Genomic DNA, 24,460 nt, shown 5'->3' with positions numbered 1-24,460 from the left:
ATACCTGCAGTAGGTAATAGAAAAAGAAGCTCTAGAAGATGGCTGGTCACACGAAATGATTCTGACCATGGAGATATTGTGTAAAGTAGGGAAGAATAATACAGTAAAATGGAAAGGAAAGCTTAGGGGAAGGTAGTAACCCTAGTGGCCCACAGCTGTGGTGGATATGAATGGGAAAGGCATTGGAGCAAACTATCCTAGAACCTGTCATGGGAAGCTGTGGTCTAGGGTGACAGCAAAGTTTCATTTAAGGCAAGATGTAAAGGGTAGACTCTGTCAAGACCCTAAAGATTTAGGAGAGTTTGTTTATACCATGACAGAAGTGAGAGGAGATGCCAGCAAGGTACAAGCAGCAGGGAGCAAGGAGCAAGCAGACCAATTTGCTACCAAAAGCAAACCCTATTTGCGTCATGCTCCTCTTTTCAATTTTTTTCTGGGCTCTGATTATTAGACCTGTGTTGTTACCAAGTAACAGATAGAAATCGTGGGGTCCCAGTTTTCTTTCATCACTCTGCCACTATTGTCTTTCATCCTGGCAATCAGATAATAAGTTAAACTAAGTTATAGTATATCCCAGCAGGGAAGAACTCGGCCTGATAAGGGAAGGAGGTGGCATTACTCAGGACGATCTGTAGGACCCTGCCAATATGCAACAGCTGGAACAAGGACAGTACTCCTGGGGCTGCCTTCTGAGGATGCTGAACAAGAAGAGAATGGAAAGTAAATTTGCATGAGAGATGGATTATTGATCTGAGAGCAGTCTCCAGGGAGAGAGGATCAAACATCCTGGCATGACTCTGGGAAATATTGCTGTCATGCTTCTATGATGGCTTTAAGATGTTTGTGGAAAAGTGGTGGCCCACGCTAAGAGAAGTAGAAATGCGACAGCTGCCATGGCTGATGATGGAAGTAGAGATCAAAATGCTCAGAGAAATGGGTATGCTAGAGTGGCCGTACCATGTAAGGCTGGAAACCTCCCAGATGTTAAAACTTCAGTTCAGGTGTGCCATTTGTTAAACAGACATGCAATTCTCTGGTGACAAGGGCACCAGCATCACTGAAAAGCTCGGTGGTAGGTCTCCTCTGTAGGTCATGGTTGATGATAAAAGATGCTGTTATGGAATTGAGTTCACAGACAGCAATGGGGATAACAGAATCCTGAAATAATAGAGGCCCGCTGGTGATGCTTAACCACCAGAATGGTACAATTATCCTAATGAGTGGCAAGATTGAAGTGGCAGCAGAACTCTTGACCCAGAGCAAGCTTAAAAGATGCTTAATAGAATAAGGCACCCCTATGGGGAAACACAGCTAACCAAGAGTATACTCAACCTATTCAGTGAACAGATATCAAGAACGGAAGACAACAGGCTCTGAGAAGCAGCCTCAATAAAAAGTCACAGTCTCTTTCCGAATTTCCTGACTTGAGCCACTTTACCAATCCAGAACCCACTGACTGGCGGAGAGGCAGGATGCCAGGAAGAAGGACCCTGCAATGCCATAGCAAGAATAGATGGTAATGACTTCCCCACACCACACCCTACTCTCAGTCTTTCCCTTAGGGACCTAGGGCCATTCACTTGGAAAATCATACACTGAGGAAAAGGGAATGCTCAAATATTTGGAGGGTTGTTGGACATGATCATTAATGATATCCATGAACCCAAAATATTATTATGGCTCCTGGTTAGAGCAGAGGTATTCAGAAGCTAGAGAGTTAATGGAGTCCTTGTCCAGGTCTGGCATACAGTGGGTCTACTGAAACACGAGCCTATGTGGTGGTCATTTCCCTAATTCCCAAATATATAATTGAAATGAGCATCCTTGGTAGTTCTTACAATACCCACATCAGCTCCCTGGCCTATAGAGTGAGAGCTAGCAACACGGGGAAGGCCAAGAGAGAGTAGCCTCTGAAATTGTACAGCCATGACAGTGAAAAATAAAACGATATAGGGGAATGATAGATATTAGTCTTTTTTTTGGTTCCCTTTATATCACCATTTAATTCATCGTACTTGACCTACAAAAGCCTGACAGTTCCTGGAGAATAAACAGCTGACTGCTGCAATCAACAAAGTAATAACTCCAATTAGAGCTGCTGTACCAGATGTGAAATCCTTACAAGAGCAGAGCAACATGACCTCAGACAACAAGTTTGGGGTGATTGATATGGTGACATGTGCTTCCCCAACCTTATCAGAAAGTAGAATCCAAAAGTACTCATATTTAATTAGAACAAATAATAGAAAATATTTACAATATTGACCCAGAGCTAAATTGTGTCTCCTTAAACTCTATAATAACGTAGTCCCAAGAGACCTGAACTGTCAGGACATGCTGCAGGACATCCCACTGTTCTACAACAGAAGAGGAAAAATTAATAAAATAAAATTAATGCAGGAAAGGGAAGCAGAAATTAATTTTTTTTATAAGCAAACTTCCCTGAGTCCTTCCCCCTCCTGTGGGATTGTGTCCTGCTTTGCAAGTTTTACAAGTTTATAAATTCTTGTATTCTTGTTCTCTGTGGCTGATAACTATAAGTTTCTGTAACACAGTGAAGGTCATAAAAACTGCCCAAGCAGGCAGGACTCCTGTAGCAGAAGGTAGTGGAATCCTTGCTAGAATCCTTGCGCTCTACAGATGGTGAACATCAGGGTGGCATAGCAACAGTCATATGTAGGCCTAAGTTAGGTGCCTATCCTTGCTTAATGAATTACCTTTGTTCTATACCTGCAAACTTGTTTTAGCGCCACTGTGTACTTCACGTATAAAGTCAAGCCCTGCCTTTGTTAGGGGCTCAGCCATTTTCTTCCCAGTCAGGGAACCAGCTGGGCCAGTGTGCACCTAAAATAAACTCCTTCCGTAACCTCAGCGGTCTCTCCAGTCTCTGAAATCCTGCAACACTACGGGGATGGTGTTATGCTTGAAAGATTGGATGAGCAAGGATTTGGAAAACAGATTGGAGGCCTTGGTGAGATACGTATACTTCCGAGTGTGGAAGAAAATTCCTGCAAAATGTTGATATTTCACTAAATCAGTGAAATTTAGGGATTCTATGATGCAGGGCATACTTTTGTGTGTCCCACTTAAGAAAGATCTGCCTATTTTGAAATCATGTTTTCTTCCATTAATATTTATTATTTTACTTTAATATTTAAATTATGATTCATCTGGAATTTTTTTTTGTATCTGTGTGATGCAGGGCATCCGTCTTCATTTCTTGCATCATGTTAACACACGTTTTGTGTCATGTTAATAAACAGGATCATTTATTTGTGGGGCAGGATGGGGGCGTGTGAGACTTTACTTTGTTGCCCTGTACTCACCTTCAAAAAATCAAATTACCTTATGTGTCCACCTTTTGTAGATCCCTCTATTCTGACTCATTTGCCTGTTTTCTATCCTTGTACCAATCAAACACTGACTTAATAACTGTAACTTTATAATAGATCTTGGTATTTCATAGTTTAAATACTCCAGCTTTGTTCTTCAAAATTGCCTTGACTATTGTAGGCATTTGCATTTCTGTATAGATTTTAAAATCTGCTTATCTATTTCTACTCGAAAAAAAGCATCTGAGACGTGACTGAAGTTACATTGAATCTATAGATCAATTTTTGGGGAAATTACATCTTAACAATCTGTGTTGGCCAGGTGTGGTGGCTCATGCCTGTAATCCAAGCACTTTGGAGGCCAAGGCGGGCGGACCACCTGAGGTTGGGAGTTCAAGAACCATCTGTGAACGTAATGCATTAACCTTGCATTTATTTAGGACTTTTAAAATTTTCTGTCAATAATGTTATGTAGTCAATAATGTTTTGTATCCCGTATTTTGATCGATTTAAAAAGTACTTGATTATTTTGGTGCCATTGTAATTATCTTATAAAAATGTAATTTTTTATTTTCTGGAATAAAGGGATACAATTAAATTTTGTATCTAGATATTATATTCAGAACCTTATTACATTCACTTATTAATTAAAATAGTTTGCCAACAGTCTTTTAGATTTTCAATATAGGCAATCATGTAATTTGTGAATAATGACTGTTATTTCTTCTTTTCCAATCTGGATGTCTTTTGTTACTTTCTCTCCTTTATTACATTGGCTAGAGCATCTAAAGCCATGTTGAAAATAAATGGTAAGATCAGGTACATCCTTGTTTCATTACTGATGTCATGGGGAAATCTTCAGTAACTTACCTTAAGTATACAGCAATGTAAGCTGTAGTTTTTTTGTAAATGTCCTTTTTCAGATCATGGATGTTCTTTCTTTTTTGAACATACAATACTCATGGTTTATTATATAAATCCAAACCTGAAAAGTCGAAATTTCCATTCAGGCTATTGTCAAATAAAAAAAGCTTAGTTTTTGGAACACGGGTTTGAATCTTGTTTTATCCACTTTGTGTAACTGGGGACCTTAATAGCTTATTTTCTGCACTCCTTCAGTGTTACTGTAAAACTCCCAAGCATTTGATGAGACATTGCACAGCTAGATCTGGTTGCCTGACAACGTTGGGATGTAGCAGTCAACATTCTGCATAGGTCCAAGTTCTTAGGCAGGATTGTATAGGGTAATTACCCAGGAGGCTTTCTAAAGCTGAGGTCTGTATTACTGTCCAACCCTAGCATAGCGGACACACCTTACAATCATCAAGTTTATACAGGTAACCTGGACAAAGCATCGGCTCTGATCCTTCCTCCTGCCACCCCAGTGCAGTTTTCAACACTGTACCATGAGGTGCCGTCTTGTTAGGTGACAGGGAAAAATCCAGCCTGTGTCACGTCAGAATAGGTTGAAAGCCAACATTACAAAACCGAGACCATTTTTGCAGAGCACATTCCCAAACGATGGGCAAGACCAACAGCAGTTAAAGTTCAGCTTTTTATTGAACACACTATAAAAGAGGTTTAGTCAAAAAGACCAAAGCCCATATCATCATCAGACTCCTTGGATTCTTCTTTCTTTGCTTCCACTTTCTTCTCCTCAGCTGGAGCCGCAGCAGCGGAGGGGGCAGGACCTCCTGCTGGAGCAGGCCTGCCAGCCCCCACATTGCAGATGGGGCTCCCAATGTTGACGTTGGCCAGGGCCTTTGCAAACAACCCAGGCCAAAAAGGTTCAACATTTACACCCGCTGCTTTAATGAGGGCATTGATCTTATCCTTCGTGACGGTCACCTCGTCGTCGTGCAGAATGAGGGCCGAGTAGATGCAGGCGAGCTCGGAGACGGAGGCCATGGTGCGGGTGAGTGCGGGGCGAGTCGCCGGATGAAGTGAGGGCCTCACGCCAAGGTGGCCGTAGCCTCCTCGGAAGGACCGAGCACCTTGGCAGCAGCTGAGGAATAAGCCATGGATGTTCTTTCTATTCCTGCTTTGCAGAGAGTTTTTATCATAAACGGATGTTGAATTTTATCAGCTTTTTGCAACTCTCAAGATAATCATATGATTTTTCTTTTTAAAATTATTCTGGTGAATTATATTTATTCCCCCCCCCACCCAATGTTAACCTATCCTTTTGTTTCCGGATAAATCCCACTTGGACGTAATTATTCTTTTAAAAATACCACTTGATTCAATTTGCTAATATTATGTTTAGGATTTTGCATCTATAATGAAAACAGAGATTGGTAAACCAGCACCCCCTTTTTTTTTTGAGACAGAGTTTTGTTCTATTGCCCAGGCTGGAGTGCAGTGGCACAATCATGGCTCACTGCAGCATGGAACTCCTGGGCTCAAATGATCCTTCTGCCTCAGCCTCCTGAGTAGCTGGGACTACAGGAGCATGCCACCACGCCCTGCTAATTTTAATTTTTTTATAGAGATAGGGTCTTGCCATGTTGCTCAGGCTGGTCTTGAACTCCTGGCCTCAAATGATCCTCCCACCTTGGCCTCCCAGAGTTCTGGGATTAAACGTGTGAGCCACACTGCTGGGCCTAAACAAGCATTTTTAAAGTGGCTTTTTCTCCCCTATTACAGAACGCTTTTGAAAGCCAGAATTTATGTGATCAGAAGTGTGCTCTCTGATGTTTATTTGGTAGTGCACAGTGTCTAAAGTCCTGCCTGCCCCGCTGATGTCTCCCACCCCCTGCCTGCGTTCGCCATTGTCCCTGATTGCTTCCCTGGACAAGCCCCTCACCCAACCCTGCCATCTTAACCGTTCTTATGATAATGTAAATACCTCTCACCCAACCCTGCCATTGTAACTGAACTTGTTGTCATGTATACTCCCTTGCCCCTAACCCCTACCACCGTAACTAATCTTACTCTGCAACACTCCCGCCCCCCAAAAAACTACCCAAACCTATAAAACCAACTCCTATCCCACTGCCCTTTGCTAACGCCCTTTTCGGCCTTAGCCCACCTGCACCCAGGTGAATAAACAGCCATGCTGCTCACACAAAGCCTGTTTGGAAGGTCTCTTCATTCAAAGCGAGCGTTTTTCAACATATAGGATGTAGAAGAGATGATGTGGGAGGTGGGTGGTGATGGGTTAGGAAGCTACAGGAATTAGGCGAGCTTGAACCAGCTTGAGACCGGTGGAAATGGAAAGGAGGGGTATTAAACACAGGAGACTCCCCCGTATTTAGCATGTGATTAGATGAAAGTGTGGCGTTATGAAATAAAGACGTTGGGACAAGTTGATTTGAACTTAGAAAAGGGTTTGAATAATGAGTTTACGTTGCGGTGAAATCCTTATCTTCATCATTATTATCACCATCGCTGGAATCCAAAGGAACGCCTGCAATTTAAGAAATTGCACATGCACGAAAATACATAACTGGTCAGTATTTCAATGTGTTTAATTAGAAACTTTCCTTATGTTACTTTGGAGCTAGTTTTTAAAATTCTTTTCATGCATAAGCAGAAAACGTAGTTAACTTTACATTCAGTGACATCTTGAAAGGTACCCTTTTAACAGCACATTTCAATACAGATTATGCGGTTCCTTTTTCAACCACCAGGTGGCGGCCAAGCGCCCAAGTCGAACTCCCGCCTCTTCCCTTGGTGTCTAAGGCAGCCTGCGTGGCTCCCGGGAGCGCGCACGTCCCGGAGCCGTGTCGACTGCAGGCGCCGTATCCGCGCTAGTCTACCAGCCCCAGGTACACAGTTGCGCGTCGGCCTCAGCCCTGAGAAGCCGGACCCATGTGGAAACTGCAGCCAGCCGCGGGCCCGGCAGGAGGTAAGTGTGGAGGGGAAGCCTCGGGGTCCATTTTCCCGGTAGCAGCTGCCTCCGGAAGGGCCTATGGGCGATGCTTCCTGCTTCGCCCCCGTTCCCGCCCAAGGACGCCGCGGAAGCGGTTGCCGAAGAGGCGAGTTCGCTTTGTGGGAAGCGCGCGGTCTTCCCGGGCAGCGCGGCGGCCCGGAATTCAGCTCCGGCGGTAGGGTGATTGCACCGCCCCCTGGCGGCCGCCCTCCGCATCCCTCCCCGACTCCTGTTCCCCGGCCCCACCCACCCGCGGTTGCCCCGCTCTGGCTAGACGGCCTGCGGGTGGGTGGCAGCCGGCGCCTGGTGGGTACCCCTGGCTGGAAGTTCGCACAGGCGGACCACACGGCGGCCACACATATCTTGTGAAGAACTACCGGACAGTTTGAGGAAATGGCTACCGCGAGAAAGCTTACTTTCAGTTTTGTTTCAGACTCTGTTTCCATGATGTCATCAGAACAACGGGAAAAGTCGATTTTTTTCTCTTCATTTCCAGCGGTGGGAAATGTGATCACATGTTAATTGGTTGCCCGTGGTGGGTATGAAGGGTCTTGTCCTTAGGAAGTTTACATGATTATTGTCAAAGATCTATGTAGCGACTAAATGGACAGGCAGGATAAGAGTATGGAGAGGATCAAACTAAATAAATATACTGTGAAGACTCACAGGTAAAGGCATCCCTGGAGACCTGGCTCTCCTGGATTCCCTACTTTTATCTGCCCTAATCTCCCTGCCACTCAGGTAACGAAATCCTGCTCCCAGACTAAACTCCGCATGTCTCCAATATATAAGCTGTCACTCCAACAACTTAATGCTTTACACCAATTTTTAAAGAAACCGATAACCCTTTCCCACTGATTGGAGATGCTATCTTTAAGATAAAAACAAAATTTCAAACAATGCACATGTGCATCTGGTCGGAACTTTGTTGCATTGGTCTATGTTGTTTCCTCTTTATTTTATTTTATTTTTTTAATTTTTTTTAAAGATGGAGTTTCACCATGATGGCCAGGCTGGTCTTGAACTCCTGACCTCGGGTGATCCACCCACCTCAGCCTCCCAAAGTGCTAGGATTACAGGCGTGAGCCACCGCACCCGGCCTCTATGTTGTTTACTCTTGGTCCAATGCCATACTTTTAGATTTATGGTGTATCTTGCCATCTGGAAGGGCAAGCTCCTATAATATTATTCACATTTCTCTTGACTATCTTTTTTATAATTTCCTGATGAATTTTTGAATTCATTTATCAAGTTCTAAACATAATATTGTGATTGGTAGCTAATACATTAAGTTTTTAAGTTAATTTGAGGGAGCATTGACTCCTTTCAGCATTGCTTTTCCTTTAGAAAAAAATGATATTGCCTTCTAGCTATTTAGATAACTTTTTTTCTCTTTTTTATTATATTTTAAATTTTTTTGTTTTTACTCCTGAAACATATTTAGGTAACCTTTGCAGTGAGGCTTTACTGAAAACACAGTTTGTCATATATAAAGTTAATTAATATTTGAATAACAAAGGTGTTTTATTTTATATTTGTCATACCTATATCATATACACTTACATGTATGTGTGTGTGTGTTCATGTGCATGTGTCTATGAACTTATCTTTTTTTTAAAAAAAATTATCTTAGGAGAACCATACAGACTTTTAACTGGCATTGAGTACGTCGTTGGAAGGAAAAACTGTGCCATTCTAATTGAAAACGATCAGTCAATCAGCCGAAATCATGCTGTGTTAACTGCTAACTTTTCTGTAACCAACCTGGTATGTTACTAATTTTATTTCACTAGCTTCCATTAAGAGGGTTGAAATCACAAAATACTCTCTTGGTGTGTATGTGAGAGAGAGTTCATAAGATGTCATTTTATAGAGCTGTGTAGACTTTTTTAATGTTTACAAAATTAAATACTTATATTTTGGCAGTGGTACCAGTGGTGATGTTTATTTTGAGATTTGAAGTTTCTATTTCAGTAATTTACTCTGTGTTTTAGTGAGTAAAAAAGTCAGAGGAAGTAGGACATAGTTATTTTTATTTGCTTACTAAACATTTATTGTTTACTATTAGGTTGGTGCAAAAGGAATTGCTATTTTTGCCATTAACTGGAATGGCAAAATTAACAGTAATGGCAAAAAACAGCAATTACTTTTATACGTGCCAGTAACTGTGCCAGGCCTGGAAACAGAACAATGAACAAACCTTCATGACTCCAGCTCTTAAAGAGGTTATGTAGCTATGTGGATACGGGCATTTCTCATAACACAAGTTTTTGCAGTGAGAATTGATTTGTTTTATTAGAGAAATGCTTTCTTATGCCCCACAGCTCTTTAATGGCTTTAAGTTTGTTTTGATCACAACCGTGGGTGATAAAAGTGCTAAAAAATATATAAATATCTGTACTCATGATAACGCTGATGGTAATAAAGAAAAACCATTATTTTAAGCAAAGATTGAATATGTGCGATCTGGATTTGTTCAGTGTTGTTTAGGTTTTGTTTCTATTCTTTTAGGTATAGAAAAACATTGTGGAAATTTCTACAGAAAAAATAAAATTGTTACTAAGAAACACTAGCCTATACCCTCATATTCTCATTTGACTAACTTTTACAATGTGGTTTTGATAGTGTAAAAGCAAAAGAAAATCTAGGAATGAAATTGTCATGTTCTAAATATAACACTGCACAAAGCAAAAAATTCTCACGTGTGTGAGGGGTCAGGAAAGTCCCCATTGACTTACACAAATAAAGAAAATGTGTGTTCTTGGAGGGCTAATCCTGGGTTAAGAAATTTCCCTAAGGGGAAATATGAATTGTTAGTTAAGTGATCTTCCTCTGAAGGCAACCAAAGCAGTAACTACTGTCTGCTGTGTTGGGTGGTTAGCCTCCTGTCTACTGTTTATTCAAAAAGATCAGCATTTTCTTTTGAAACCTTTTTCTCTGAGAAGTGAATGTACTGAGTGGTGAAAGACTTTAAATTATTTGCTAACTTTGCAGAGTCAAACAGATGAAATCCCTATATTGACATTAAAAGATAATTCTAAGTATGGTACCTTTGTTAATGAGGAAAAAATGCAGAATGGCTTTTCCCGAACTTTGAAGTCGGGGGATAGTATTACCTTTGGAGTGTTTGCAAGTAAATTCAGGTAAGAAATTTTTGAATTGATATTAAAATGGGCAGCTTTATTTTGACCAAATTCTAAAGGAAAATGATATTTCTGATTAATGAATTTAAAACAGTATGATTTACTTCCTACTTAGCACAGTATTGGACTCTGTGCCACAGGTGGTTAGTGCGTTTTGTACATCAAGGTGATGGGAGTTTGAGTGGGCCCTCAGGGACTTCATGTGAACTATATTTCTTTGATTCCTCATTGGTGAAGGTATAATGTTAACTTTTGGTCATTGTTTTTTCTTCATTGGGACTCAAGACTTAGGAACTGATAATTTTCTAGGTTACAAAGCTTAATAATAATGAAGAAATGATAATTTCATAAGTTACAAAGGGTAACAATAAATAAAAATTATGATAGTTTATGATGTGAGCTTAAAGGTTTAAAGTACTAAAAGTTGCCAACTATGATACTATAACTTTATTTAACTTATTCTCATTTACAGAATAGAGTATGAGCCTTTGGTCGCATGCTCTTCTTGTTTAGATGTCTCTGGGAAAACTGCTTTAAATCAAGCTATATTGCAACTTGGAGGACTTACTGTAAACAATTGGACAGAAGAATGCACTCACCTTGTCATGGTATCAGTTAAAGTTACCATTAAAGTAGGTCAAATGTCTTGTTCTTATGTTAAAATAAGTTCTTTGAATTTAAGCTTACCTACCATACACAGATTTTCTTTTAATTACTTTAAAACTATCAGAACTGTTAGTTGTGGATTTGTATATGCCCTCTCCATGCCTTTATAGACCATTTAGCCTTGAGTGGCTTTTCAGATAATCTGTTTATTATCTGAGACAAAGCAAAAGCACCTAAAATTATATTTCAGATTTTGTTTAGCATTTTAAAAAAGCGATTCTGTTGTCCTTCCACCAAGAAGGTTGTTATAATGCATAGTTTGTGTTTTCAGTCTAAAAACAACGCAATTAGAGGTTAACTGCCAGTCTTCAAAGTTAGCATCTCATGTCTCTTCTATCAAGTTGTCTTCCTCTAGTCTCTGATACTCTCTCATGCTCTCTTGCTATTTATTTGATTTAAGGCCCTGATCACAAAAACTTAAGTTCTTGTTGGTCAGTGCTGCCTTAATGTATCTTCACAACCTAGAGATATGTAGATATGTGCCTTTAGAAGATGCTGACTGTTCATTAAAACAGTCATATATTTTGATATGTTTTCAAATTTTGCATCTTCATCAGATTTGGTTATATCCAAAGCTAAGTGAAGAATGGCATTGGGAGGTGATTAATCTCCTTTTAAACAGGTTGACTATGGATTTGTGCGATTCTTTTAGGTTAACATCTATAGTAAAAACTCACAAATATCTTTTTTAAATTCATTTATTTAAAATCCTTTAGTATTTAATATAATTAAACTAGAATTATATTTTGTAGCTAAAGAGTTACTATGGAGAAAGGCTTGCTGTTCAGATGGAACTCAACTTGTACTTTGGTGGGATTGTCTGTGATCAAGGGCTTTATATTTTTGTGAATTTATGAAATTGATTTTATAAATCAGCAGTGTGATTATCCTCCAGAGTACTAATATATGCATACAAACACACAGTAGGTTTAAAGATCAAAGTGTCCATTTATGATTTTCAGTAGGGATGCACCTTTATCACAATATTTAAGTGTGGGCCCTAGCACAGTGCTCTTTAAGATATTAAGGTAATTAAGAAATAGAGTAGGTAATCATCCACTTGCTTGATTGGTGTGAAATAAGATCAAAAGTAGTTAGATTGTTTTGAGAGGTATTTTACTACATCTGTGACAAACCTGGACACTTGAGTGACTGGGATGCTGATGACCATCTTGTGAATTGCTCCATTACAGGCACCAACATGGTTTACAGATTAATTTGTTAAAAAAAATTCCTGATCATTCATATGCCAAAATAGAAAACCTTGTTGTTATATATTTTTTTTTTTTTGGTAAATTTTCTCAAAGTACAGTTAGCTCATATTTTTTAAATCATTGAATGTTAGAGCCAAAAAGAAACTTAAGATCATTTATTTTTACTATTATCTATTTTAAAAAAACAAGAACAAAAAAAGGCTTCAGTTCAACTTTTATTTTCTGAAGTGTAAACTAAGGCATGGACCAATTAATATCCCAAGTCTCATGTATTAGAGTTTATTCAATACAGTGTTGATTTTTACCTTACTGCTTCATGCTATTTTATTTCTTTCACTGTGGAAGTTGGTGTCTTTCAGCTTCCATTCTTGAAAGACACCTAAATCTGCTTGCCCCTTTTTAGACAATGAAATTCCCTGTGTTATTAAAAGCATATTTATGACTGGGTACAGTGGCTCACGTCTGTAATCACAGCACTTGGGTAGGCCGAGGCGAGGGGATTGCTCAAGCTCAGGAATTTGAGACTAGCCTGGGCAACATAGTGAGACTCTATCTCTACAAAACAATTTTAAAATTAGCTGAGTATGGTGGCATGTTCCTGTAGTCCCAACAACTCAGGAGGCTGAGGCAGGAGGCTGAGGCAGGCCTTGCCTGAGCCCAGGAGGTTGAGGCTGTAGTGAGCCGAGCCAAAATCGCACCACTGCACTCCAGCCTGGGCAGCAGAGCGAGACCCTGTCTCAAAGAAAAAAGAAAAAAACAAAAAAAGTCGTATTTATGTTATTCTGAATCTTATTTCCATTGCCCATTGTAGCATTTTCTAATGTTTTATCATATTTTTTGGATATATCGTATTTGAGGCTTATAGCTTTATTCACATGAGTTTAAGTTTTTTCCCCCTTATCTGTATGTACTTATTTTGATCTTTTACCAAAAATTATTTATTTACTTTCTCAAAAAGGCTTTATTGCATAGTTATAATCTTTTTGAAAGACAGTCTAAAAATATCTTATGTTAATCTCTTTATTGTCTTCCCTGCAGCAGATAATGGTACATTTCCTCAATCCTAAAATACATTTTTAACATTTTAATGTCTTTTAAAGTGGAATGGATTTTAAAATTCAGTCTTATTTTATGTTGTTCCACCTCTCCCAAAAGAGCAGTTTTAAAAAGTAGTATTATAATTGGTGACTTCTTTTTTTTTTTTTTTTGAGATGGAGTTTCACTCTTGTTACCCAGGCTGGAGTACAATGGCGCAATCTCGGCTCACCACAACCTCCGCCTCCTGGGTTCAGGCAATTCTCCTGCCTCAACCTCCTGAGTAGCTGGGATTACAGGCACGCACCACCATGCCCATTTAATGTTTTGTATTTTTAGTAGAGACAGGGTTTCACCGTGTTGACCAGGGTGGTCTCGATCTCTTGACCTCCTGATCCACCCACCTCGGCCTCCCAAAGTGCTGGGATTACAGGCTTGAGCCACCACACCCGGCAGAGTGACTTCTTATAATTGAGTGATTATATTGTGATTTATGTTCTAAAATGATGCAGTGACCAAATGCTGACTTCTATTTTATGGATTGTGGCTTCTTCATAAATTTTGAAAGATAAAGGAAAAACATTTTTTTGTGAATATAAACGGCCCCTTTGTAGTTTATAACTTAAAACTTTTCTTTAAAAAAATGCTACTATGGCACATATACACCATGGAATATTATGCAGCCATCAAAAACGATGAGTTTGGGTCCTTTCTGGGGACATGGATGAACCTGGAAACCATCATTCTCAGCAAACTGACAGAGGAGCAGAAGATCAAACACCGCATGTTCTCACTCATAGGCGGGTGTTGAACGATGAGAGTACATGGACACAGGGAGGGGAGCACTACACACTGGGGTCAGTTGGGGGGAAATAGGGGAGGGACGGTGGGGGGTGGGAAGCTGGGGAGGGATAGCAGGGGGAGAAATGCCAGATGTAGGTGATGGGGAGGAAGGCAGCAAATCACACTGCCACGTGTGTTCCTATGCAACAATTTTGCATGTTCTTCACATGTACCCCAAAACCTAAAATGCAATAAAATAAATAAATGGGAAAAAAAAATGCTACTATATGAATTTTTATATTCATATGTTTTCTTCATTTTAGACAATATGTGCACTCATTTGTGGGCGTCCAATTGTAAAGCCAGAATATTTTACTGAATTCCTGAAAGCAGTTCAGTCCAAGAAACAGCCTCCACAAATTGAAAGGTATATTATATATTTTAAATATAACAAGATGTTACTTATAATATGTTTAGCATTGACTTTTATTTAGTTTAATTCCCTCTTTAATGATTGTTTCAGGAGGTAATAGTTGCTGTGTATAGTTTAGTATTGTTAGTGGAAGGTTTTTTGTTAGTATGTAAAGAAAGCGTTCCCCAAATTTCTTTGTTGGTCATTCTGTATCTCTGTGAAACAAATATTAAATAGATGCTAATATTTAAAGAAAAAAACGGAAAGATAATAAATGGCGCTGAGGTATGTTCAAAAGAGCACATATATCAGTTCTGGGCATCATGCCACAGTTAGCTCTGGAATTGTGTGGTGCAACAACCCTCTTTGGGAGCTACATAGTGCAGAATATTAACAGCATAGTAGCCTTGGGAATGGACCTCAGTTATTAAGAGCTCCAGTTATCCCATTTCACAATTAAGACTAATACTTTCAGCTGAGTTATTTTAAGCATTAGGGATTCAGTCATGTGTTGCTTAACAACAGGAATACATTCTTACTGATGTGTTCTTAGGCGATTTCATTATTGTGCTAACATGATAGGGTATACTTACACAAACCTAGATGGTAGAGCCTACTACATACCCAGGTTATATGGAATAAGCCTATTTCTCCTAGGCTACAAACCTGTACAACATGTTACTGCCCTGAATACTATAGGCAGTTGCAACACAGTGGTAAGTATTTATGTATCTAAGCATATATGAACAGTAAAGGTACAGTAAAAATGTAGTATCATAATCTTATGGGGCCATTGTTGTATATATGATCCATTTTCGACTGAAATGTCATTATGCGGTACATGACTATATATAGTCTGAGCATATTGCCTGGTATCATAATAAGTGCTTGTTAAAATAAATGTTTGTTGTTGCTAATTGCAACAATATCTGGGAAGCTTCATAATAGCTTTATTATTTTGTTTTACTTTTCTTTGATGCCTTACCAAATTTGTGAACCACCAGGCTAGATCTATCTACTGTATGCATTGTGTTAGTGATGCTTTGAAGTAATACAAATTAGGGCTGAGGAGAGAGATACTTGGAAGTTTTTTTTTCAGATTGCATGGTTAAAATGATTGGGACTGTAAAATGGTAGATGGTTTTAGTCAGTGTAGTAGCATAAGAACTTCCTTACCTAAAGTACCTATTATATGACATAATAGATGGACTGTGTATTTCCAGTCATCTTGTTTCACATATAATTCAGACACCTTGTCTCTATAGGAAAACTTGAATATTTCAGGAAATTTTAAAAATTAAAATGTTAGATTCAACTCAAAATCACTATGAGATACCATCTCATGCCACTTAGAATGGCGATCATTAGAGACTCAAGAAACAACAGATGCTGGCAAGACTGTGGAGAAATAAGAACACTCTTACAGTGTTGGTGGGAGTGTAAATTAGTTCAACCATTGTGGAAGACAGTGTGGTGATTCCTCAAGGATCTAGAACCAGAAATATCAATTGACCCAGCAATCCCATTACTAGGTCCATACCCAAAGGATTATAAATCATTCTATAAAGACACATGCGCACGTATGTTTATTGCAGCGCTATTCACAATAGCAAAGTCTTGGAACCAACTCAGATAGATGCCCATTCAATGATAGACTGGATAAAGAAAATGTGGCACATATACACCATGGAATACTATGCAGCCATAAAAAAGAATGAGTTCATGTCCTTTGCAGGGATATGGATGAAGCTATAAACCATCATTCTCAGCAAACTAACACAGGAACAGAAAATCAAACACTGCATGTTCTCACTCATAAGTGGGAGTTGAACAGGGAGAACACATGGACACAGAGAGGGAAACATCACACACTGGGGCCTGGGAGGTGGAGGACAAGGGGAGGGAGAGCATTAGGACAAACACCTAATGTATGTGGAGCTTAAAACCTAGATGATGGGTTGATAGGACGGGTTGATAGGTGCAGCATAAAAATTTGCTGAATAGGCCAAGAATGTAAGGCCTTACCCGCCTTTACACAGACCATTTCTCAAGGGTATGCTTGCAGTGAGAAACCTTGTGGGATGAAGTAATATTTTCTTCCTGTGACAAAATGTAGGCTTACTTATAGCTTGCAGTAAAACCTGTGGTTTCCCACGTTCATTGCTCCTCTCTCCTGTAACACACACCACTGTATGTACCTTCCACTTTATGTACCCTCTACATCTTCCCTATAGGACCTAGTCAGAGAAGAGACGTGTAGCCAACATGCTGGGGCTCACGCTACTGGCTTTGCTGTGACTCAGGAGTGTTTGTCTTCTGCTGGCATCCATGAAACAGGAGCAGGTTTACTTATCAGCTGGTAATTAAATCTCAGACTCAAAATACACATTGGCCTGAAATAATCTCAGTAAATGAAAGTTTGACAGTTCAGGAAGCTTATAGAGGCTATATTATATACATAATTCAAATCAAAGACAAAGAAATTGAACTAGTATTAGTAATTATTTTCTGGAGGTAGAATCCCACATTTGCAAGTTGTAGATGTCACTGTAGTCTAGCCTTTTAGAGATCAAAAACAAAACAAAACAAAATGCAGTGTAGTAAATGGTTCTAGAAATTATAAACATATTCCTGCAAGACTAATGAAGTAAACGGCTGTCCACATATTGGACAGATAAATATGTGTGACTTGGGATACAGTTTCTAGGACCAGAATTATACATAGATTCAGAAGAATTCTGTAATTGGCAAAATCTTGGTACAGAAGTAAAGATGATGTACTATAGTTTAGATGAAATTTATTGAAGATCATGTAAAGAATTTAAGTAGAAAATGTGAATGGGGAAAAGCAAAATTTCTAGATATCATTTTATAGAATATATGATTAATAATGTGTACTAGGTACTTTAATAAAACATAGTTAAATGTAGCTCTTGAAGTTTCTATATAAACGAGCCCAAAACACTTTGATTTCTTAATGATAGAAATTGGAGATGATTTTACATTTGTAGTATCGTTATATTCAGTCAATATGCCTCTAGCCTAGGACTCTGACAGGTTACTTTCTCCCTATTTTCTAGTTTTTATACTAGCTTATTAAATTACTTGAATGTCAGAAATGCTTTAAAACTTCTAGAATGCAATGCTTCAGAAATAATAATAATAATTATTATTATTATTTAAGATGGGGTTTCACCATGATGGCCAGGCTGGTCGTGAACTCTTGACCTCAGGTGATCCACCCAAAGTGCTAGGATTACAGGTGTGAGCCACCATGCCCAGCCAGAAATAATTATTTTTAATGATCTCTTCACATTCATCACTAGTCTCTTCTTTCTTGTTCTCATCATTACACTGGTAAAGAGAAAAAGGCTATGTAGGTATTTGAACTTCCAGAACATAATGTTTTTATCACTGTATTATCATTTATCTATGTATGAATGTGTATATCATATATCAAATATACAAATGAATGTATCTATCATATATCAAACTAAGAAGAACCAGTGTTGGAGTTACAGCATTTGGTTAGATTCTAGATAATACTGTGATGTATATTTTTGTTCAAGATTGCTCTTATCAAGTATTGGGGCTCAAAATATCAGTGTTCTCAAAAGAAAACCAAGATACTTCGTTCCAATTCTAGATTTTTAATATTCAAATCTATACTGAGGGAATTGAAGGGTGTTTATATTTTTTATTCACTTTTAAATTATTACATGGAATTTTTATTTGTATTTTGTAATATCAATTTATTTCTAAATATCTATTGAACACCTACTGTGAAGCAGGCAAGGTAGACTTGAGGATGTAATGATAAGCCAAAACAAGTTACAGTTCGTCCCTTATGGCACTTAGTGAGGAGCCAGCCGTTAAGGAATGACACTAATAAAGTTAGGACTTTGGTAGAACCATTAGAGAGGCCTAATAGCTACCATACGCATATGTTTAGGAACCTGGCTCAAACTTCATTAAACTAAGCTACAGTTAGCTGCTCCCTAGCTACTGTAAACTGTTATCTGTGGCATAATTAAGAATGACAGTGTGAATAATATAAAGCTGTAGATCATTTAAAAATCATTCAGCTTTAGTGTTTTGGGAAAGCAGGAAGAATCTCACATCTACTCAGTCATAGATATGTGTTAAACATTTACTTACTGTTTTCCTCTGTGACTGGCTCTGTAATCTGTCCTAGTGTTGTTATATTATTGTATGGACTAATAGATAAACTAGTTATTTGTATAAATGAAGTGTTAGTTGACTTTTACACTACAAAACAAATGTAAGATGGGGGAGAATATTTGTTAAGTGATAAAGGATAGCCGGGTGCGGTGGTTCACCCCTGTAATCCTAGCACTTTGGGAGGCCAAGGTGGGTGGATCACCTGAGGTCAGGAGTTCAAGAGCAGCCTGGCCATCATGGTGAAACCCCGTTTAAAAAAGAAAAAAAAGAGAGAGATAAAGGATAAAAGGGATTCAGAGAGATATTAAAAATTGATCTACCCCCACCTTTTTTTGAGGCAGAGTCTCGCTCTGTCACCCACGCTGTGTCTCTCTGTTGCCCAGTGCAGTGATGTGATCTCGGCTCACTGCACCCTCCACCTGCTGGATTCAAGTGATTCTCCTGCTGCAGCCTCCTGATTAGCTGGGAATACAGGCACGTGCCACCATGCCCAGCCAATTTTTTGTAAAAATTGATCCTTTTTATGTGTCCAAATGTCTACTAACTTTCCAGTGCTCTTATTGTAGATTTAGTTTTCATTAACAGTTAAAATAGTTTCTGCTGTTCTCTGTGTATTTTAAAAGATTTTTAAAGTGAATAGAATTTTAGAGTTGGGTATTTAGAAAAACCAGAATTACCGTAGTGGCCAGCATTTTGTCCTGTCACGTGAGTCTGCTCTTGCCTGCAGATAATTTGAAATTGCAGCTTCCAGAAATCATTACTTTAATACAGATTTACAGTATCCGTTGTGAATTAAAATACGTGCATCAGTTATCAAAAAAAAATTTAAAGTAATATAACTGTTCAATCATAATTCAGCTTTACTTTATGAAATATGTATGTTTCCAAGGAGAAATCCAGGGGAAAGATGTAAAGAAATTGGTTCTAAAGTGCTGGATGGTTAATGACTGAAGTGTTTTTACTATACTAGATGTTGATCTCTGCAGTTAGTTAACTCTTGATTTGTGACTGATTGTCCAGGTTCTGAATTTCTCCCTCCCTGCATTGTCCCCTTACCATCATTGTCATAGTTTAGTAATTTTTACTGAAAGGAAGAGACACAACCTGAAATGCATGCTGGTCAGTTATGACCAGCTGGAGCAAAAAATCTGGTTATACAGGAAGTTGTAATACTGGACTGAGAGGCTTAAGAATTATCTGTTATAATTCTGTTTTCTTATTTTCCTTTATTTTGATGGTACGATTAAGGTGTTCTTACAGCATTATATTAGAGCTAAAACATTGTATTCTTTAATCTTGTTTTGAAAATTTTATTTAAACTGAGTAAATAATGTAAGTTTAAAAATTTCCTGAACTTCTCCAAAGAGATCTATAACAAAACACTCATAATAGATTGTGTTAGTAAAATTGAATCATGAGCATTTTAAAAGATACTGGCTTCTAAGCAAACATAAGATACTAATAGAATTTGATCTTTATGGATGATGTTTCTGTCCGTCTTTTGTAATCCAGATACCTTGTTTGACTCATGTATGTTTAATGTTCATCTTGTTATGATTGTCTACCTTGGATTATTTATTTTAAGATATTAATGATCAATTCTAGCTTTTCTTTGTGTCACCTGCCACCATATTTCTAGAAAAGGTGTTTAGATGCTTCCTGTCATTTTGTCCCTGATAAAACTTTTACTTAAAAAAAAATACTATAATGGTATTATGGAAATTATGCCTTTTGAGTGTAAGATAGTCACTCCATTTACAAATTTAATAGCAAACATAGTAGTATATAATTAGGATATACTTTAATTATTTTTACAGTTTTCACCCACCTCTTGATGAACCATCTATTGGGAGTAAAAATGTTGATCTGTCAGGACGACAGGAAAGAAAACAAATCTTCAAAGGGAAAACATTTATATTTTTGAATGCCAAACAGGTAATTATAAGCTAAATTTTCCTAAAGAATACATTGCAAACTAGGATACATTATTAACTCTTATTAATAGTTGTTAATGTATTTCTATTTGGGATTTTGTATAGAAGTGTGAGGTAGAATAAAAAACTGCCCAGGTGCCAGTCCTGCCTAGTGATCATGGCTGCGATTACAGTGTTTCTTAAAATCTTCTGTGGTAACTGGTAACTGGTCTATTCATAAATACACAAATGAGAAGGACAGGAAACTTAGTTTTAACTTAGTAAGCTGTTGTTTAACTTCTTTAGTTTACCTCCTTATTTAGTAATCTGTTGAATTGAAATCTGTTCAAAGAAGTGAGCTGTTGAAAGAAGCAAGTTTAACTTCTGTAGTTAGTAATCTGTTGAATGTGTTCTGTGTGCCAAAATGGGGTTTCCGAGAGTTTATGTTGTAGCAGAAAAATGCAGATAAGCCCACAGTTAGAGTTCTGTTAGGAAGTGTGATGAGGAACCACAGAGAGTGTAACAGTTCCAGGGCTGCAGAGACTTTTTGAACTAGGGACTTTCTCAAAGTAGAAGCTGAAATTACCTACTCAAGAAGTAGAACCAAGTCTTCTTGAATTGTACTTCTGTATTTCCCAAATCAAATTCTTATAAGAATGTTCAAGAAATTATTACATTTACTTTTTAAAATGTTTCTTTCCTATTTCCCTTAGGAGGCCATAAAAAAAAGTGTTTCTTTCTATTTTTAGCATAAGAAATTGAGTTCTGCAGTTGTCCTTGGAGGTGGGAAAGCTAGGTTGATAACAGAAGAAAATGAAGAAGAACATAATGTCTTTTTGGCTCCAGGAACTTGTGTTGTTGATATAGGAATAACAAACTCACAGATCTTAATTCCTGATTCTCAGAAGAAATGGATTCAGTCAATAATGGACATACTCCAAAGGTATAGAATTATTCTTTATTAATAAAATAAATGCAAGTAGGATTTTATGTTTAACTTTATTATTGTTCTTCACCTAACAACATAAAAGTAGATACAAGAATTGTTTTTATTTTCTTATTTTTATTTTTATTTTTTTTGAGACAGGGTCTTGCTCTGTTGCCCACGCTGGAGTACAGTGGCACAGTCTTGGCTCACTGCAGCCTCTCTCCTCACGGAATGGTAGTGCACACCTGCAGTCCCAGCTACTAGGGAGACTGAGGCAGAGGATCACTTGTGACCCAGAGGATAGCTGGGACTACAGGTGTGCACCACCACACCCGGCTAATTTTTGTATTTTTAGTAGAGACGGGGTTTCACCATGTTGGCCAGGTGGGTGTCAAACTCCTGGCCTCAGGTGATCCACCTGCCTCGGCCTCCTAAAGTGCTGGGATTACAGGCATGAGCCACTGTGCCCGCCCGATACAAGAATTAATAAAAGGTTTTATGGTATAGTGTATTTAAAAATTAAGTGTGACTTGGTATGTTAGACGTAGAATATCTTTATTCATGACAATTTTACTCAAAATATTTTATGCTTTTTTGTTACTTTAATAGGATTTGTAGAGTTTGTCTCTGTAAATTAACAAAGTAGTGTTTTTTTACAGAACGTGTTGCAGTTGAGAAAGTTAAAACTCGAAGAAATGGTTTTCTGCAGTTGCCTAGAGTTGAAACGTATTTGCCCTTTGATGATTATTATCCATTAAAAAGACATATAAAAATGTCTATCCTTATTTAGGCTATTATGGGAAACCAGAAAAAAGTCAGAGAGGTTGAAATGATATTTGAAGTGTGGAGGGAGACTGTGAAGGAGCCGATTGAAGGATTTGTTTTTTTAGACCTTCATTGGCATTAATAATCTTAGCATTACTGAAGCCAGGAAGTATTGTGGAAATATCACGCTTGGCAGTCTTCTGACTAAATTGCTCTTCAAGTAGCAAAAAGTAGGTGAGGCTTAAAGTATTTGTATGCCTGAAAGGTCCATCCAGCTCCTGCAAAAGATTCACTTTTCCTGTCCCAGAAGTTCCTTCTGACCATGGGGATGTTCTTCTTTGTTTTTGGTTTTGGTTTCTTCTTATGGGTTTGCTGAAATAAAAAGTAAAATTTTAGTCATTTGTCCTTTAAATATTTTCCTTTGAGATATATTAACTACTGTAAAAGAGAAAATACAGTGTATAACAAAAATACTATCTTACTACTAAAGCACAAATTTACTGTAGTTCCATTGTGTTTTAGGCACTGGAAATACAGTGGAAAGCAAGATAGTCATGGTCCCTGCCATCACTGGAGCTTACTGTCTAGAGGGAGAGACAGAGAAAGACCCAAGTAAATAGATCATTACATATGTATATAAAGGAAGCAGTAACCTGGCAGCGGGGAAGAAGCTTACTCTAAATAGAGAAGGCCTCTTTCAGGCAATGTCTTACCTATGACCAGTCTTCAAAGAGCCAGACAAAGAATGTGCCAGGTAGAGCAACAGCAGTAATACATATTTTAAAAAATAAACAACAAAAAAACCAAACGTTATCCTACATAGCATGTCCTAGCCTAAGAATTTATGTATGTAAAAACATTTAATCCTCACCCTCATGTGTTACTTACTGTTGTGGTCCTCTCTGTGCAGATGAGGGAACTGAGGCAGAAGGGAGATTGCATAGAACAGAGGGAGAGAGCAAGGCGGCCAGAAAGTGAGCCTAGGCAATCTGATTCTTGAGTCCAAGCTTGTCACTTTCAGCATATATAGACATTCTGAGGTAAAAAAAAAAAAAAAAAAAAAAAAAAAAAAAAAAAAAAAAAAAAAAAAAAAAAAAAAAAAAAGCAGTAGCTGGAATACAAGGTAACTCAGATGCTGGTGCCTTGATCATGAGGTGACCCTTGGCCCCTGTTACAATATGGGTTTTTGGGGGGTTTTTTTGAGACAGGCTTTTACTCCCTTACCCATGCTGGAGTGCAGTGGTGTGAACTTGGTTCACTGCAGCCTCTACCTCCCAGGCTTAAGCAATTCTCCTGCCTCAGCCTCCCAAGTACCTGGGACTGTAGGCACATGCCACCACACTGCTGCTAATTTCTTTATTTCTTGTAGAGACGGGGTTTTGCCATGTTGCTCAGGCTGGTCTTGAGCTCCTGAGCTCAAGTGATCCTCCTGCCTCAGCCTCCCAAAGTGCTGGCATTACAGGTGTGAACCACTGCACCTGGCCATAATATGTTTTTTGGAGGGAATGCAGTATTATATTTTGAGAAAGACTGTCACTTAATACCTGTTAACTTAGTTCAAGCCAATGAAAGAGCAATTATATGAAGGAGAGTGGCCAGAAAAGCCAGCTCTTGACTGAACTTTAGGTCAACATTATGATTGGTGACTGTCATGCTGTATTGATTAGATGTCAGAAGTGAATATAGGAAATCAGTGCTAAAGATTAAGTGTCTTCTGGAGAAGATTAGAAGTCCAAGGGAACAATACAACCCGGATTTTTGTTCTCACTGAGATATTTTTCCAGTATCTCAGCTCAAATTTTGGTAACTCTTCCTTTTATTAATTTAAATATTTCATCTTTATTATCTCCTCTGGCTTTTTCTTCTCTCCTGACCTGTTTCCTAGCCTTGCACAGAATTGGATGAATGATAATCCTCGGTTGGTGACATGTTCATCATTGATCCATACATAATACATGTTGATTTTGTTCACCGATTATTAAATTAGTTATTTTTCAGAGAGTAAGTGTCCGAAAAATCTGTCATCTAAAATACCAGCCAGATCTTTGAAAATAACTTACATGGTTACCCCTTGCCCAGTCTTCTGTGTAAAATAACTATCATCCTGAATCCAGTTTACAGTTGTGGGTGGCCAGACCCTATTCAGCATCTCAGGGTACAAGGTGGGTACCAGCCTTGTATAGGACACTATTTCTTTTTTTTTTTTTTTTTTT

General features: G+C 38.3%; 2 protein-coding genes across 7 annotated transcripts in view; one reads left to right on the top strand and one right to left on the bottom strand.

Annotated features, from left to right (window-relative positions):
* Positions 1-4,869: 4,869 nt before the first annotated feature.
* Positions 4,870-5,286, bottom strand: LOC108310873 (60S acidic ribosomal protein P1-like). The gene has a single exon (XM_037741846.1). It carries the CDS (start codon positions 5,238-5,240, stop codon positions 4,914-4,916), a length of 327 nt encoding a protein of 108 aa, XP_037597774.1. The 5' UTR covers positions 5,241-5,286; the 3' UTR covers positions 4,870-4,913.
* Positions 5,287-6,986: 1,700 nt separating this feature from the next.
* NBN (nibrin) overlaps positions 6,987-24,460 on the top strand; it is a 51,218-nt gene continuing 33,744 nt past the window's right edge. For 4 of the 6 annotated variants that reach the window (XM_017538055.2, XM_017538052.2, XM_017538054.2 and 1 more), the window contains exons 1-7: positions 6,987-7,182; positions 8,840-8,973; positions 10,201-10,349; positions 10,822-10,981; positions 14,371-14,474; positions 20,459-20,576; positions 21,304-21,497. In XM_017538055.2, coding sequence (XP_017393544.1) covers positions 7,146-7,182; positions 8,840-8,973; positions 10,201-10,349; positions 10,822-10,981; positions 14,371-14,474; positions 20,459-20,576; positions 21,304-21,497 — 896 coding nt within the window. In that variant the 5' untranslated portion in view covers positions 6,987-7,145. Of the gene's footprint in view, positions 7,183-7,628; positions 7,742-8,839; positions 8,974-10,200; positions 10,350-10,821; positions 10,982-14,370; positions 14,475-20,458; positions 20,577-21,303; positions 21,498-24,460 lie in introns of all 6 variants that reach the window. The other 2 variants (XM_017538057.2, XM_037741852.1) reach the window with 2 other exon arrangements.

Source organism: Cebus imitator, unplaced genomic scaffold (assembly GCF_001604975.1).
Source record: "Cebus imitator isolate Cc_AM_T3 unplaced genomic scaffold, Cebus_imitator-1.0 Scaffold109, whole genome shotgun sequence".
NCBI lineage: Eukaryota > Metazoa > Chordata > Mammalia > Primates > Cebidae > Cebus > Cebus imitator.
Note: the sequence above shows the minus strand (reverse complement) of the source record. Positions and strands in the feature narration are given on the sequence as shown.